The following is a 14,655-nucleotide window of genomic DNA, read 5'->3' as shown; positions in this document are numbered from 1 at the left end:
ACCAGGGAGGCCCACCCTCCCTGGTGGCCCATTATTTACAGAGCAGGGATTGCTGGCAGCACTGGCTACCTCTCTGTGCAAGGTTGCTGAGGTTTAGACCTCTCCTTTGTCAGTCTTTGGAACACAGAAAAGTCTAGAATGCCCCCAGGCCTTTTTTCTGTTCTCTCCCTCCTGCCTACTAATATAGGATGTCCTCATCCTGATGTGCCAGAGCTCTCTCAGAAGACAGAGATGCTCTTGATTGGAGAGCATTTGACTGGACATTAGTTTCGAGGGACTTCATACCCGAGTCTGGGCAAAACCTGCTCTCCTGTGGAGTAGGTTATGCCTTTTGGTGAACTCTTCTCCTTGGTTACATTAGACACACTATCCAATCTTCATTTCAGGCCATCCCTTTTCTAGATCTTCAAAGATCTAGGTCTCTTACTTTCTTGAAGTGAATGCATTAAGTTCTAGAATCCTTTATCACATTGAAGTCCCATCAAACTTCTCAGACACTACTTCATCTCCCTGGATGGAGTTGGGTGGTTCCTGATCTTCCCAGTGACTGAATTAACACAAATTACCTCTTTGCGGGTATTTTACTTCTATTTACACTTCTACTCAACTTTACTAGCTCCAACAATGAAAACTTACTTTCGAGTTCTGATAGATGCTCTACACAAATAGCTGTGAGCTATGAAAAGCAGATGATTATCAAAGTGGTATGGAGTCTTTACACTTAAAGATTCTCAGAAATGTGGTCTCGAAGCTGGGTTAGGGAACGAAAAGTTTAAAGCTTCTGATTCCTAATAGATCTGAAAACAGACGCCTTGTCAACTTTCTCGAGAAATTGAAAATGCAGAATCAAGTTGTGAAGGGCAGTGCCTGGGATTACCCGTTCAGAAACTTGTTCACCTAAGGGACATCAGTTAAGATTTCACTTCTAAGTAAGGAAGCTCCCAAGTGGTAATTCTGAGGCAAAATTTGACCCGTACCCAACGCTGAGTACCTAGGTTCTAGTACAGTTCTAGGCACTGGATTTTAAATGGGGAAAAATGCCCCCATCCCACAGATAAAACTGCAGCAGGTCAAGACCATACAAACAACTTAATACCTAACTAAAGCAAAAGGTGGAACAGCTTTGGAGTATGACCTAGGTTCTATTCTAGAGGTTGCAAAAACTTGCAACAGGTAATCATCTAAAATTATATAACTTACCATCAACCTTGTATTTGTAAAGCATGTAGCAAAATACACGACAGATGCAGGACTCCATTTTTTTTTCAACAGCAATGTTTTGCACACTGGTGGCCTGAGTTGCCCTCCTTCTAAGCCATGACCGTGAAACCTGTTCTAGTAACTTCAAGCAACATGTGATAATTAAAATCACAGCAATGGAAACTGCATATACATTTACACCTTCCTACCCCTTCTATTAGCTGAAAATTGAGGCTGGATCTTCTCTTGAAGATGATTAAAGTTCAAGCATTTGCTGGGGGATTTAATTACAGCTCCCAAATTTTGGAGTTACTTCTGAAAAACTTGTTCTTCCCCTCCAGTAAGCTTTACCTGGTTCCAGATTTTTTGGAAGCCAGAGATAGCTGGCCAATAAAGGCTTGTGGAACAGTTAACAGCTTACTTCTAAGTGGGCCAGCAAGAGCCAGTTTCATTTCACTAAACCATGCTGCTGATGGGATAAATTTTACGTATTACTACGTTTATAGAACCACTTGCATTCCTAAAGGCCAAATAAGTCATCATTCACTATTTAGTTTGGGGAGAGGTGGGGTGGGGGGGAGAAGCACTCCCAACAACCTAATTGTTCCCCCTGAATCTCAATTTCAACCTGTAATTTTAACATGTTTACATTGGCCCACCTTTAACATACTTATTTTACTTGTTCATTTAGAAGGATCCAAGGATCCAAGGAAGCGTAAGTTAAGGAATGAAGGGGAAGGACTTCCAACTCCACTAAAAAATTGATTTATCATTATCATGAAAGGAAAAAAGTGAAACAGAACCAAGTTAAAAGCATTTTATTAAAAAGTCCATTCATAAAACTGAATGATTAATTCAAGCTGCATAGCAGCTAATAACCCCATGGCAGTGAAAATGAGGGGCAGTGGCTCAGATAAAGGTTGTCCTCATTAAGGAAGGATGTTGCTGCAAGAGAGAAAGAAAGAAAAAAGTTATGAAGTGTCTACATACGCACTTGAAAGATTCTGCAATTCTGTTTACTGGGAATTCAACCGCTTTAGGTATTTTGTGGGCAAAATGGTAGACTATGAGATCCCATTTTTTTTTTTGGTTCTTAGGCAGCTTGTCATTCTCTACTTTGGTAATACCAAGCACTTTTGCTGATCAAGTTCATAAAAAGCTTACCTTTTAGCCATAAATTTGGACAGATGAGTTTCTGATTTTTTTGTATTTTTTTTGTATTTTTTTTTGTTTTGTTTTTTTAAAGAGAGTTGATTAGCCTGGAGTAGCAGACTCCTCCCTAGAAAAGTAAACAACCTTTAGAACTAGCTTTTCTGAGACCAAGTCCCAGCTCCGGGTAAATCCCCCCACCCGCCAAAATTAATGGTCCACCCTCCCTCCCACCATGTTTCGGGGAAGATTCTAATGCATTACTTTGAGCCATTGTTTTAAGGAAATGGATTAAAGGAAGGCATGAAATAAATCAAAATTAAAGGGCAAAAATATATTGTCATAGAAGAATTAGTGTTTACTTCCTTCATTTGGGAGCCAAGTCTAGGGTGTCAATTTAAAGCAACTGATCTCCAGAAAAACCAAGTTCAGCTTAACTGGGCTAGTATTGGCTCAATACATTAAGAAAAATGTAACAGAAAACTGGATTTTAGGTAACACTATATGGATGGAAGTAAAATCTGTTCTTACCTACCAGCATAGCAATAAAACCTTTCCTCCTGGTTCTGACTGCTAGTCCTAAGAGTCAGGTGTGCCTTACTCTTGTCTGCCTCCTTTCTTGCGATGGTCACTGAAACTTCACTCCCTCCGTGGCCTGTCCCTGGCTTATCTGTACTCCACATACCACAAGTGTCTACTCTCAGCTGTAGAGTGTCTGAGCTCGGAGCCATTCGCGCTATACTTGCTAGCAGTTCCTAGTAGCTGAACATCTCTCCTGGATCTTTACAAGGCATTGTCACGAATCCTGAGGTATCTGCAAACTCCCTCAATAGTTAAGGTTCCACCTGCCATTGCAAACTCAGCCAATATCAAACTCATGGAACTATCAACCATGCTTTCCCACCCACCTCCCCTCCACCCCCACCACCCGCCTCCCCAAACTTCCAAGTAACACACCCACGGGATGGAATACACAGTCCTAGTGATAAACAATTCTCTATGCTACCAGGTACAATGGCACTGAAATTGAGGGTACCAAGGGAGGGCTCAAAAGAACCTATGTAACAAATAACAATGAGTGGATATTAAGTAACTGTAAAAGGCTTTAAATAAAAATCATTTTCTATACAATTAACATTTTAGGATGGTTGTGTGATGTACCATATTTAAAGGAAAACTGCAGTTAACATGAATATAATAAGGTTCCTCACCATCTCCATAATTTTAATGTCCAAACAGATTCAATAGTATGGTTAATCTATAAACCTCTATTAGGGACCCACCCACCAGAACCAAGTAAAACTGCTGTTTTCCTTTAATGTAAGCCTATTTTTGTATTAAAAATAAGATATTCTTACTGGTGCTGGTCAGTTTAAAAAGGTCTCCCAAACACTTCTAAATCTGTGGACTTATGGGGTGGCATTAGCCAGCAGCTGGTTTCTATTCTCTGGCAGAGTTTTGAACTTGAATTGTGATAGAAGCATTCAACATTATGAGGGGTAGTGGGTAGGGAAGTCCAAAGCTCTGCCAGTCCCAAATCCATACAGTTGTCATTCCATTCAAGAGAATATTAAATCGTTTATTGATTACACATGATAATGGATGATACACAAGCTTTAATCCCATCTATAGTTTTATCTGATACCATAATTCAATTTAGATATATTGCATAGGATGTGCCAACAATCATATTAATAACCAAATAAACTCCAGGACTTTGCTTGGGTGACCTTTTAATGGTGAACTCCAGGTCACAACACATTAACTGTCAGTTCAACTACACCAAGGTTTGTGGAGACAATGGCTTCTGTGCCCAAGCAGGTTGCAAATAAATTTCGAATGGAACCTGGCATCACCCTGAAGGAATTCTAACTTCACACTGTTGGGGTAGTATACCAAGATGGCTTCAGAGTAGACTAACTTTACACAGCACATTTAAAAAAAAGACACATTTATTCAGCGTCATGATCAGACTATTACATTTAGCAATCAACAGCATGGGTGCAAAAAAAAAAAAAAAAAAAATCTACATTAAAACCCTTTGTTGGAATGCTTTACACTTTCCACAGAACAGAAACTAAAATAACCTGTTATACAATTAGTCACAAATACAGTCCTCGAGTTTTTTTGCCCATACACATGAGTATTGTCTAAAACATGTCTTCTTTGTAGCAGCTAGGCCCTGCCACCACTGTGCTTGGCTGAGTTCACAAATCTGTTGTAACCTGTAGCTTCCCTGTCACTTCTCTGGCTCTCCTCTCCTGCTAAGCTTTGTTTCCTGTTGAACAATATGGAATAAAGTTGTTAATCTAAACATATTAAGACTCAAGGCTACAATCCAATAGCAAGTTTTGTTTCCCACAAATTTTGCTGATCTGAATATTAACTTAATATTCAAAATTTTACTCCAATTATAATGTTAACTACTTTGCACTGCTCAGCTACATTAGGGTTACTGGGTTCATTATCATTTACAAAAATTAACTTGTAAGATAAAAAGTTGTTTACTTACCTGGCAGTAATTAAAACCTTCTGCCACTGCCATAGCTGCTGCTGCTGCTGGAACCACCATAGCCACCTAAGAAGAGAGTATGTCCCTGTTAATCTTTGGAAGTGCCAACAAAATTTTTTATACTGGGGGCAACAGATGTCCATATTTTCCAGAGTTTGAGCTCACTTGACTTTCCCAATTTGACTGCATATACCTAAAAGCTTTGAATTGTCAGTGTTTAACTACTATACAAACATTACCTAAAAATTAGTATTTTTTGCTAGAACTAGCTACAGGTAACTAGCACTTCCAACACTGCATATATACGGTACCTTGGTTTCGTGGTTTGGCGAAGTATTGGCCTCCACCACCATAAGGGCCAGAGCTTCTGCCTCCAAAATTGCCTCCTTTCATGGGTCCAAAATTTGAGGATTGATTGTTGTAATTGCCAAAATCATTATAGCTTCCACCACCTCCAAAGTTGCTTCCTAGGAATGAGAAGAGGGCCTTTATATGCTACTTGAAGATGGCAATTGTGAATTCTATTTAGTCCTCAGAGCCAAAAAAGCTGCATGTTCTGCTTGCCTTCCTCCCAAACTGATGACTCCAACGTTTGATTATCTGTTTCATCCTTTTCTGGGCAAGGCACTCAGCTGAGTAATCCACTACACTTTAAGAAGGTTTACCCAACTTACCATGGGGTTAACAGATGGATGATCTAGAGCCTTTGAAGGCTACTACCTATCAAGGGCACTACAAACACATGCTGGATATATCAACTAAGTGCCTAAGATCCCAAAGGAGTTGAAATATTAAATCCTGCTAGAAGCTAATCTAATTCTGATTAAAGACACCGCTATCCACTTAACCATCTATCTATCTTGGGAGTGAGGCGGCCCCAGCTTAAAGCTAGGAGGAGGTAGCATTAGCAAGCCCATTAAAAAAGAATACCATGCACTGTACCACATAATGCTTTTAAGAGCATCAAATCCCCTTATGGGCGTAAACTCTAAAGGGCTAATCTAGCTGTTGCACCAAGTACTTGGATCACTGGATACCTACCACTACCACCGCCATAGCCGCCTCCGCCTCCTCCGTTGTTATAGCTGTCATAGCTGCCACTCCCGCCATAGCCACTGCCCTGGTTTCCATAACCCTGTCCACCACTTCCATAGCCTCTGCTTCCTCCAGAGTAACCAGGGCCGCCTCCTCCATAACCACCTACAAGAATACAATTCTTCTCAATAAGACAAAAGTATTCAACAATCAAAACCTGTGCAAATGTAATGCCTAAAAGCCTGCACACCGCATGCTGTTTGTTATCAGAGCTAAGCTTGTCATGCACTAGTTTACTAACCTAGTCTAAAGGTTGCCAAAGGAAAGTTCACCTATATACTCCTTAAACTTACCATCATTACCAAATCCGTTATAGCCATCCCCACTGCCACCATATCCACCACCACCTCGACTGCCACCAAAGCCACCTGGAAAAAAAAAAAAACAAAACAAAACAGAATTTTAAACTACTTTTTAAAGTATATAAATTATACACAATTTATGCCCTTAATTTTATACTCAAGATTTAACCTTCTGGTTAGTTGAGAAGCCAGAACTACACTTAGATAAAATTTAACTTTAGGGATAACTGAACCACAAGGCTCACTATTAATTCTTAGTGGTAAACTATAACCACACATACCTCGACCACTGAAGTTTCCTCCGCGACCAAAGTTGTCATTCCCACCAAAACCACCTCCACGACCACCACCAAAGTTTCCAGAACCACTTCGACCTTTAAAGATAAGTTTTAAAGCTTAAGTCATACAGATTAAATTATTTAGCTGTCTGTAAGAATTATCAAATAAACCCACCTCTTTGGCTGGATGAAGCACTAGCCATCTCTTGCTTAGAGAGCGCTTTCCTTACTTCACAGTTGTGGCCATTCACAGTATGGTATTTTTGAACTAAAAAATTACCGAAAAAACACGATCTCAGGGCTTTGAACAGAATGTGGACTTCAGAACCCCTAGCAAAGAGCATGCCCCTGATACTTACTGACAATCTTGTCTACAGAATCATGGTCATCAAATGTTACAAAAGCAAAACCCCTCTTTTTGCCACTGCCTCGGTCAGTCATGATCTCAATCACTTCGATTTTCCCATACTGTTCGAAATAATCTCTTAGATGATGTTCTTCAGTGTCTTCTTTAATGCCACCAACAAAAATCTTTTTCACAGTTAAGTGGGCACCAGGTCTTTGAGAATCCTAATAGAAAAAGCCCAATTAAGTTTCTTGTATCAGCAAAAGTAACCTTAACAAAGATCACTAAAGTGTGTTAAGAACCCCAAATGGGAAATGCACTTAGTGACACACTTCTAAATCGTCAGAGGCAGGAAAAAGTATCACTCACTTCTCTTGAGACAGCCCTCTTTGGTTCCACAACTCTTCCATCCACCTTGTGTGGCCTTGCATTCATGGCTGCATCCACCTCCTCCACAGTGGCATAGGTGACAAACCCAAAGCCTCTGGAGCGCTTGGTGTTCGGATCTCTCATTACCTGAAATGTTAACTCATTTAATACACAGTAAAACCCCTGAACCCCTGGTCATTTCTATCCCGGGTAACGTAATAAATTCTTTCAGCCCTTTATGCGAAGTCCTCCCGTTTCCCACTACCCATCTAATCTAAATTAACTAGTACCTTCTAATTAGGTAAAACCACACCTTCCCTTGCCAAATTATTTTCAACCACAATCCTGTTAACAATCTTCATAAGCACAGTAATTACAACAAAATAGTCCAAGTAAACGGACTAGTTCTACTGGCCTTTTGTCTCTCCCAAGTCTTACCACACAGTCCGTAAGTGTTCCCCATTGCTCAAAATGGCTCCTCAGACTCTCATCGGTTGTTTCAAAGCTCAGACCTCCGATGAAGAGCTTTCGCAGCTGTTCAGGCTCTTTGGGAGACTAGCAGCAGGGGAAAAACTCGTTACATATGGGCTATAACGCCAGACACCTTTCAGTTAGGAACCGCAAAACTAGGCAGCAACGTTACGTAGCCCTTATTGTTCCTTCGGGTCACAGCAAGCCACGTGCTTCTCCCCATTAGTGGAGACGTATGTGGGGGCTGGGAACCACGAGCGCATGCGTCTCTACTGTCCCTCCGACGCACGCGCAACAAAAGGACTAGGCTAAAAAAATACATAACCAGCAAGGAACTATAGCTGTTCTTTAGAAAACTCGCCCCCTGTGACGAGGTAAAACAAAACCAATCGAATGTGCCTAACTGTTTTGCCAGGAGGGGCAAGCCTGGCGTGATAACCAAATGTTGCAGGACGGCGGCCTCATGGCGACGACGAGGACAAAATGGCGACCTGAACTTTGGGAGGGGTAGGCCCTGGCAGAAACCGAAGAACTGCCGTAGGAGCTGGCGCGAGCAACCCAAGAGGCTACATCCTACAGAACTCAGGAAGGAGCGAGGAAGAAAATGAGATTGGAGACAGCGTGTTACTCACCTCTGACTTAGACATGACGGCGGTGGGAGGGGAGACTTTAACGATGCTTACTCGGCGGCGTCCACAGGCAGAAAGGAGTAACCTAACGAACGTATCTGCCAGCCTACCTTCGGCCTCGCTTTTTTATCCCGCCTCCTCGCTTTAGGCATTGGTAGACTCCGCCCCTGAGTATCTCTGATTGGATATTTACAATAGCTTCCCCCTGCTATTGGTCTGTAGTCCCGCATTGCTGTATAACGTCATCCGTTTGGGCGTTCTACGTAGTCTCCACCCCTTAGGGGCCATTGGTTCCCGAGTAATATTACCCTTAACTAGTGTGATTGGCTCGCCAACCCATCATTCATATTTGAATGTACCTAAAGTATTTAAGTAAATTTTTAATCCTTCATGGCCCGAAATTACGTTCAACTCACTTGACAAAGCACAGCTAATACGATGTATTAGGAAAGAAGTTATCAGGTGACTTTTTTTTTTTTTTTTGCAACGACCGCCTGCTGAGCGCATGTGTAGTAAAATGGCGAGTTTACGCAGGCGCATTAAGAAGTTCCGCTTGGCGCTTGGAGCACGTGAAATGGCGGGCGGGAGACGCGGCGAATCTACAGCGCCTGCGTAGTGGCGGGAGTTGTGCCTCGTTTTGCGCAGGCGTAATGGGCGGAGAAAGGGTTCAGTCCCAGGATTGGTCGCGCAGGCGCAAGGAAGGATCCGTTTTGGCGGGCGGTTGGCGTTGCGCAGAAGGCGGCGGCCGTGGTGTCTTGTGGTCCGGCCTCACCACAGAGGATCAGGGAAGACATTAGCGTGAGTGATCGGTCTCGATTCCGGGTAAGTGGCGGATAGTCTTGCCTACCCATACTAGGTCTTGAACTGACTCCAATTGGGTCCGTTATTGTGTGAAATGAATGGACCGCGGGGTGGGGGCTAGTGAAGGGGGAGCGGTGGGTTCGGCCAACCAATGGAAGAACAGGGGCGGGATGTTTTATTCCTGTAAGTTCTGTGGAGCGTTGCAGCCGGAGAGTTTGACTGGCTTCTGTATGGGCCAATTGGCTCTACTTTTAGCTGCCGACTGATCGGTCCTTGGGCCATCGGAATGTGGGAGGCGGGTTTTCCGCTCCTGAGCAGCGTCTCCCTAAGCCAATGAGCACGGAGCGCGCGGTAGGTTGGGCTCCTCCAAGAGGCAGCGGGTTGACTCTAATGGGGAATGCAGGAGTCGGGCGGCTAAATGGATGGACCAAATTTGGAGCCAGTAGGCGGGTACCCTACGGAAAGCGCTCGCGCAGGTCGTCCAATCAGCGTTCTAGAAGAGGAAGGTCTTAAATTTGGGGTTGTGACGAGGATTCAATGTCTGTGATGGCGCGGCGGGCACGTATTTTATTCACAGTGACTTCTCTAACGAAGTCTTTAGGCTCCCATCCACATAGCTTTCTGGTAGGGAAACTATAAGTTTGCTCCTGTGTTGCTTCGAATTCGGCATCCCCCCCATATCGTTACTTCTCACCACTTCACACTTTTTAGGTTTTTTTTTTTAAATTATCATATAATGTATTTGTTTCAGGGGTACAGGTGTGTGATTCATCAGTCTTAAACAATTCACAGCACTCGGCATAGCACATACACTCCCCCATTGTGCATCATCCAGCCCCCCCCTCCCCTCCGGTCCAGCAACCCTCAGTTTTTTGGTTTAGAGAGGGGCAGGATAGGTCTTTGGGAACTCACTTCTTTAGGACGACTGACTTGCAATGTTTGAACCAAAAGGATAAATCTCTAGTGTCGTGGAAAGGCGCCCAAGAAAAATCTACATAATGATGCAGGTTTCTACGGACAAATAGATATTTGTAAATCCATAGAAAAAGTTTTGGAAGTCTACACACTAAAGTGTGTTATCTTTAGGGAGAGACTGAGATCTAGGACGTTGGATCTCTAATGTTTAAGTCTTTCAGGGATTGTAATTTGTGACTAAAAATGAAAAAGTCAGCTTTTGTGTTTCCAGTCATAATCACCTGCTTCTCATATTCTCTTTTATCCTTACACCTGGAGAAGGTGCTGTTTTTCCAAAGAACTAAGGTGATCCTCCGGATAAAAATACAAATTTTTAAAGATAATTTTTTTGTGTGTATTTAGTACTTGCTAGGGAGACATTGTGCTAAGGACTTTATAAGCAATATTTGTGTCTCAATGCTTTTATCTTAGTCTCTTCTTTGAGGAACTTTCCCCCTATGTATATCTTTCTTTACACCTTTAAAGAGAGTTTCTAAACCTTCTTTCTGCCCTTCCTTTAAGGATGCCTGAATTTTGATAAGTTGCTTAACAAGGGTGGTATTTAGGGTGGTAGGGACAGGAGGAGTCAGCCATCACCTGGATTATTCCATTGCCTTGATTATATTTCCTTCAAAGTGTTTTACAGACATTGTAATCACCTGTTGGTAACAACCACTGAGCTGATTTGAAGATGTTTTATAAAAATAAAGAAATTTTCATTACATGATGGCTTTGTCAGAATCTAAATTGCTCTCTTGTTCACTGACTTAAAGTTAATAGAAAAATGTTTAAATACTGTAAGTTCAACTATATATGAAGTACACTTCTGATTACAGACCTTTGTGACATTGTACAAAAGAAAGTTAATTTTACTTGCTCTTAAAATGAACAGAGGAGAGATTTCTGTGATCTCTGACACTTGCAAGAGGACAAATCAGTTTCGTATCATTAAAAACTGTTTGTAGGTATGGTAATAATGCAGCTGCTTCTGCTGAGTTTATAAGAACTAAAGGACTCTAGATTAAGGTTATTTGTCCCTAATTTATTTAGGTTCAAAAGGAATACAATCTTGATCTATAGGGTTTCTTGCAGCATTATTGATGTTTTGAGCTAATATATGCCTCTCACCTCTTCCCTCACCCCCATTTGTGACTTATTAGAATGCCTCTACACGTTGCCAGATGCCCTCGGGGTGTCAGTGGTGGTGGTGCAAAATCACTCGAAAACTATTGATGTAGGGGTGCTTGGCTGGCTTGGTTGGGGGAGCATGTGACTCTTGATCTCAGGGTGGTGACTTTAAGCCTCACGTTAGGTGTGGAGATTACTAAAAAAAATAAACTAAAAAAAGAGAGAGAGAGAGAGAAGAAAACCATTGATTTAAAGTGACAGATGCTGGGGGTTCCTGCATGGCTCAGCGGAGGAACATGTGATTCTTGATCTCTGGGTCATAGGTTTAAGCCCCACATTGGGTGTAGAAATTACTTAAATAAACTTATAAAAATAAATAAGTAACATGACAGATGCTGGAGTTGATTATCTTGTCAAAATCTTTTATTTTAGTAATTGGAAATTGGAGGGAGAAGATGGGTGAAGTGTCTAGGAAGTAGCCTTTGATAAATGGATCACTAAATCCTAACGGTTATCTCTTCAGAAGTAGAGAGATCATCACTCCATTGGATAAAAGGAGAATTTAATTAAGTTTTTACCATTTCTTGCACTCTAAACACGATTGCATCCTGTGTTTGTTTGGCTGCCTAAAATAATGGCAAATGTGTTTTGGACAGAGGTGGACTTTGCATTAGATGCTTATTAGATTTTCTCCTCCTTTAAGCCTTTCCTTTCCTGGAATTCTTTGGATAAATGTGTCTCAGACTTTTGATCTTGACCCTTGCTAAGATACACATTTACATTGACCCCGTACATATATGGAAATAAGTTTCACTATATGAATATATGTGCAAAGCAGTCTGGTACTTTCTCATCTACAGTACATTTTCATTTTTTTAAAAATGCAGGTCGGTTTTTGGTGGTTTCGTGGCTGTGTTTAGACCACAGATAGGGGAAAAAAGAAAACTGATCTGAAGAATAGGTAAATCATGTCGTCTTAGAGTACTCTGAATGGATTCCACCCATCTCTAGCCCCAGCTCCTTGGATTTATAAACAAATTAACCATGACCCTTTATTTGATTATTTTAATTTGAAAGATTTCAACATAAGCTTCTTGGTTTACTATGGTATGCAAGTACACATTGCTTTTTTGTGAATTCTCTTACAGCGTTAGAGTTAATATGTCTGATGAACATTTCTCTCTGGTAGGGAAATTTTAGTGGGTTAATTTTTCATTGATATTCTGAGACTATCACATTGAAAACTTTTTTTTTTCCCCTTAAGATTTACTTTATTTGAGAGGTGCGTGGGTGGCTCAGTGGGTTAAGCCTCTGCCTTCAGCTCAGGTCATGATGTCTGGGTCCAGGGATCAAGCCCAGGATTGAGCCCTGCATCAGGCTCTCTGCTCAGCAGGGAGCCTGCTTCCCCTCACCCCCAGTCTGCCTCACTGCCTACTTGTGATCTCTCTCTCTCTCTGTGAAATAAATAATCTTAAAAAGAAAAAAAAGATTTACTGTATTTGAGAGAGAGGGAGAATGTGCACGCTTGTGTGCAGGAGCCAGGGGCTGGCGGGGGCAGAGAGTAGGAGAGGGAGAGAATTCTTAGATCCAGATGCGGGGCTCAATCCCAGGACCCTGAGATCATGACCCGAGCCAAAATCAGAAGTTGAATGCTTAACTGACTGAGCTACCCAGGTATATTGAAAATCTTAAATTTGGACTGACTGACTTGCCTTTGGAGAACCTGGTTTGGTTCATTTATACTGGTCTGTTAACAGGACCAGATGTTTAGCCTTTGTTACAAAATTAAATTTCAAGTACTTGTGCTTACAACTTAAGGATATATTATATTATTGCTGGGACACCTGGGTGGCTCAGATTGTCTTCAGCTCATGTTGTGATCCTGGGGTCCTGGGATTGAGCCCCACATCAGGCTCCCTGCTGAGTGTGCTTTCCCCTCTTCCTTCCTCTCTCCCCTGCTCATGTTCTCTCTCTCTCTCTCAAATGAATAAGTCTTTTTTTTTTTTTTAAAGGATATATTATTACTGCCAAACCTAAAAGGATTAGTGTTTACTAAAAGGGATTAGTGTTTATTAAAGGACACATCTTCACTGGTCTGTCTGAAAACCAGTAAGTAGACAGCTATCTGGATAGTAGGTGAGCAGGATAATGGTTGGGGCAAAAAAGGAAAAAGAGAACATTACTCTGCAGAGGCTGGATTTTTATATATCTGGGAAGGTTTTGGTAGTTTTTTTTTTTTTTTTTAATATTTATTTATTTGACAGACAGATCACAGGTAGGCAGAGAGGCAGGCAGAGAGAGGGGAGGAAGCAGGCTCCCTGCTGAGCAGAACCCTGGGATCATGACCGGAGCCGAAGGCAGAGGCTTTAACCCACTGAGCCACCCAGGCACCCCTTGCTTTGTCTGTTTTTATTTTCAGTTACCTTACGTGAAATTGGATTAAAGCTGTGTGCTGTGGATATTGATTTTAAAAGTAGTAGATTACAGGGGCTCCTGGGTAGCTCAGTCAGTTAAGCGGCTGCCTTTGGCGCAGGTCATGATCCCAGTCTCCTGGTATCGAGCCCCACATTGGGCTCCTTACTAAGATGGGAGCCTGCTTCTCCTTTGCCTGCCATTCCCCTTGCTTGTTCTTGCTGTCTCCCTTTCTCTCCCTTCTTCTCCCTCTGTCAAATAAATAAATAAAAATCTTTAAAAAAAAAAAAAGTAGTAAATTACAATGTGAGATACCACTTGTAACTGACTCAGTATGGCTGCTATTTACACATTATTCATGAACTTGAATTCTGAGCAATTAAATCTTTTTTCTCTGACATAAAGTTTGATTTTCCTTTCCTCCTTATAAAGGATGCCTTTTAGCTGATCATTGTACTAATGGGAAAGAGTCCAGGTCATCCTGAGAAGAGTTGGCTTGTGCAGAATCCAAGATACAGCTTTGTTGAATTTCTGTAAGCTACTCGAAGCCACATATTCATTTCTGATGACAACTTTACACTTGTGTTGGCAGAACACCCACAGTGACAACTGGTGCCTATGTTTAGTCTGTCCAGGAGCTCTATCAGCTATCATGTTTGGGGAAAAACCTACACTGTTCTTGTTAGCAGCTATGTAAATATTAGACCTTGCGGAGTTTGTCTTCCTGATCTGCCAGTATTTTGTAGGGTAAGTTACATTCTCTGTTTGCCTCAGTTTACCCTTTGAAATGAGGGATTTAAAGGTTTTAGGCATTCTTTGGGTTACTTGAAGTACAATTCTTTTTGGATCAGTAATTGGGTTTATATATATCCAGTTTATGATTTTAAAAATATTTTACGTCCCCTGTGTAATAGTCTCCTGTGGCTGCTAGCCCAAATTACTGCAGACTTAGTGGCTTCAAACAACAGGTATTTATACTTAAAATTCTGGAGGTCAGAAGTCTATAATA

General features: G+C 41.6%; 2 protein-coding genes across 6 annotated transcripts in view; one reads left to right on the top strand and one right to left on the bottom strand.

The window, feature by feature from the left end:
* Positions 1 to 2,003: 2,003 nt before the first annotated feature.
* Positions 2,004 to 8,484, bottom strand: HNRNPA1 (heterogeneous nuclear ribonucleoprotein A1). 3 transcript variants are annotated; one of them, XM_032348451.1, is made up of 11 exons: positions 8,355 to 8,484; positions 7,690 to 7,806; positions 7,252 to 7,398; positions 6,896 to 7,106; positions 6,712 to 6,804; positions 6,540 to 6,632; positions 6,250 to 6,324; positions 5,903 to 6,061; positions 5,173 to 5,328; positions 4,862 to 4,927; positions 2,004 to 2,145 (listed from the first exon to the last, which is right to left on the bottom strand). In XM_032348451.1, the coding sequence occupies exons 1-10, from the start codon at positions 8,367 to 8,369 to the stop codon at positions 4,872 to 4,874; spliced, it is 1,122 nt and encodes a 373-aa protein (XP_032204342.1). In that variant the 5' UTR covers positions 8,370 to 8,484; the 3' UTR covers positions 2,004 to 2,145; positions 4,862 to 4,871. The 3 variants fall into 3 exon arrangements, with proteins under 3 accessions (XP_032204342.1, XP_032204341.1, XP_032204343.1); XM_032348450.1 differs by lacking the exon at positions 2,004 to 2,145 and adding an exon at positions 2,410 to 2,479; XM_032348452.1 differs by lacking the exons at positions 2,004 to 2,145; positions 5,903 to 6,061 and adding an exon at positions 2,410 to 2,479 and having other exon boundaries at positions 8,355 to 8,483.
* A 532-nt stretch (positions 8,485 to 9,016) lies between these two features.
* CBX5 (chromobox 5) overlaps positions 9,017 to 14,655 on the top strand; it is a 37,383-nt gene continuing 31,744 nt past the window's right edge. The window contains exon 1 of one of the 3 annotated variants that reach the window (XM_032348460.1): positions 9,017 to 9,173. Coding sequence is in view for 2 of the 3 variants with exons in the window: in XM_032348459.1 (XP_032204350.1) it covers positions 14,265 to 14,393 (129 nt within the window). In the remaining variant the exon portion in view is untranslated. Of the gene's footprint in view, positions 9,174 to 14,137; positions 14,394 to 14,655 lie in introns of those variants that run through there. The other 2 variants (XM_032348459.1, XM_032348458.1) reach the window with 2 other exon arrangements.

The sequence above is a fragment of the Mustela erminea genome, chromosome 6, assembly GCF_009829155.1.
Source record: "Mustela erminea isolate mMusErm1 chromosome 6, mMusErm1.Pri, whole genome shotgun sequence".
NCBI classification, from domain to species: Eukaryota; Metazoa; Chordata; class Mammalia; order Carnivora; family Mustelidae; genus Mustela; species Mustela erminea.
This window is presented reverse-complemented; position numbering and strand designations above follow the sequence as displayed.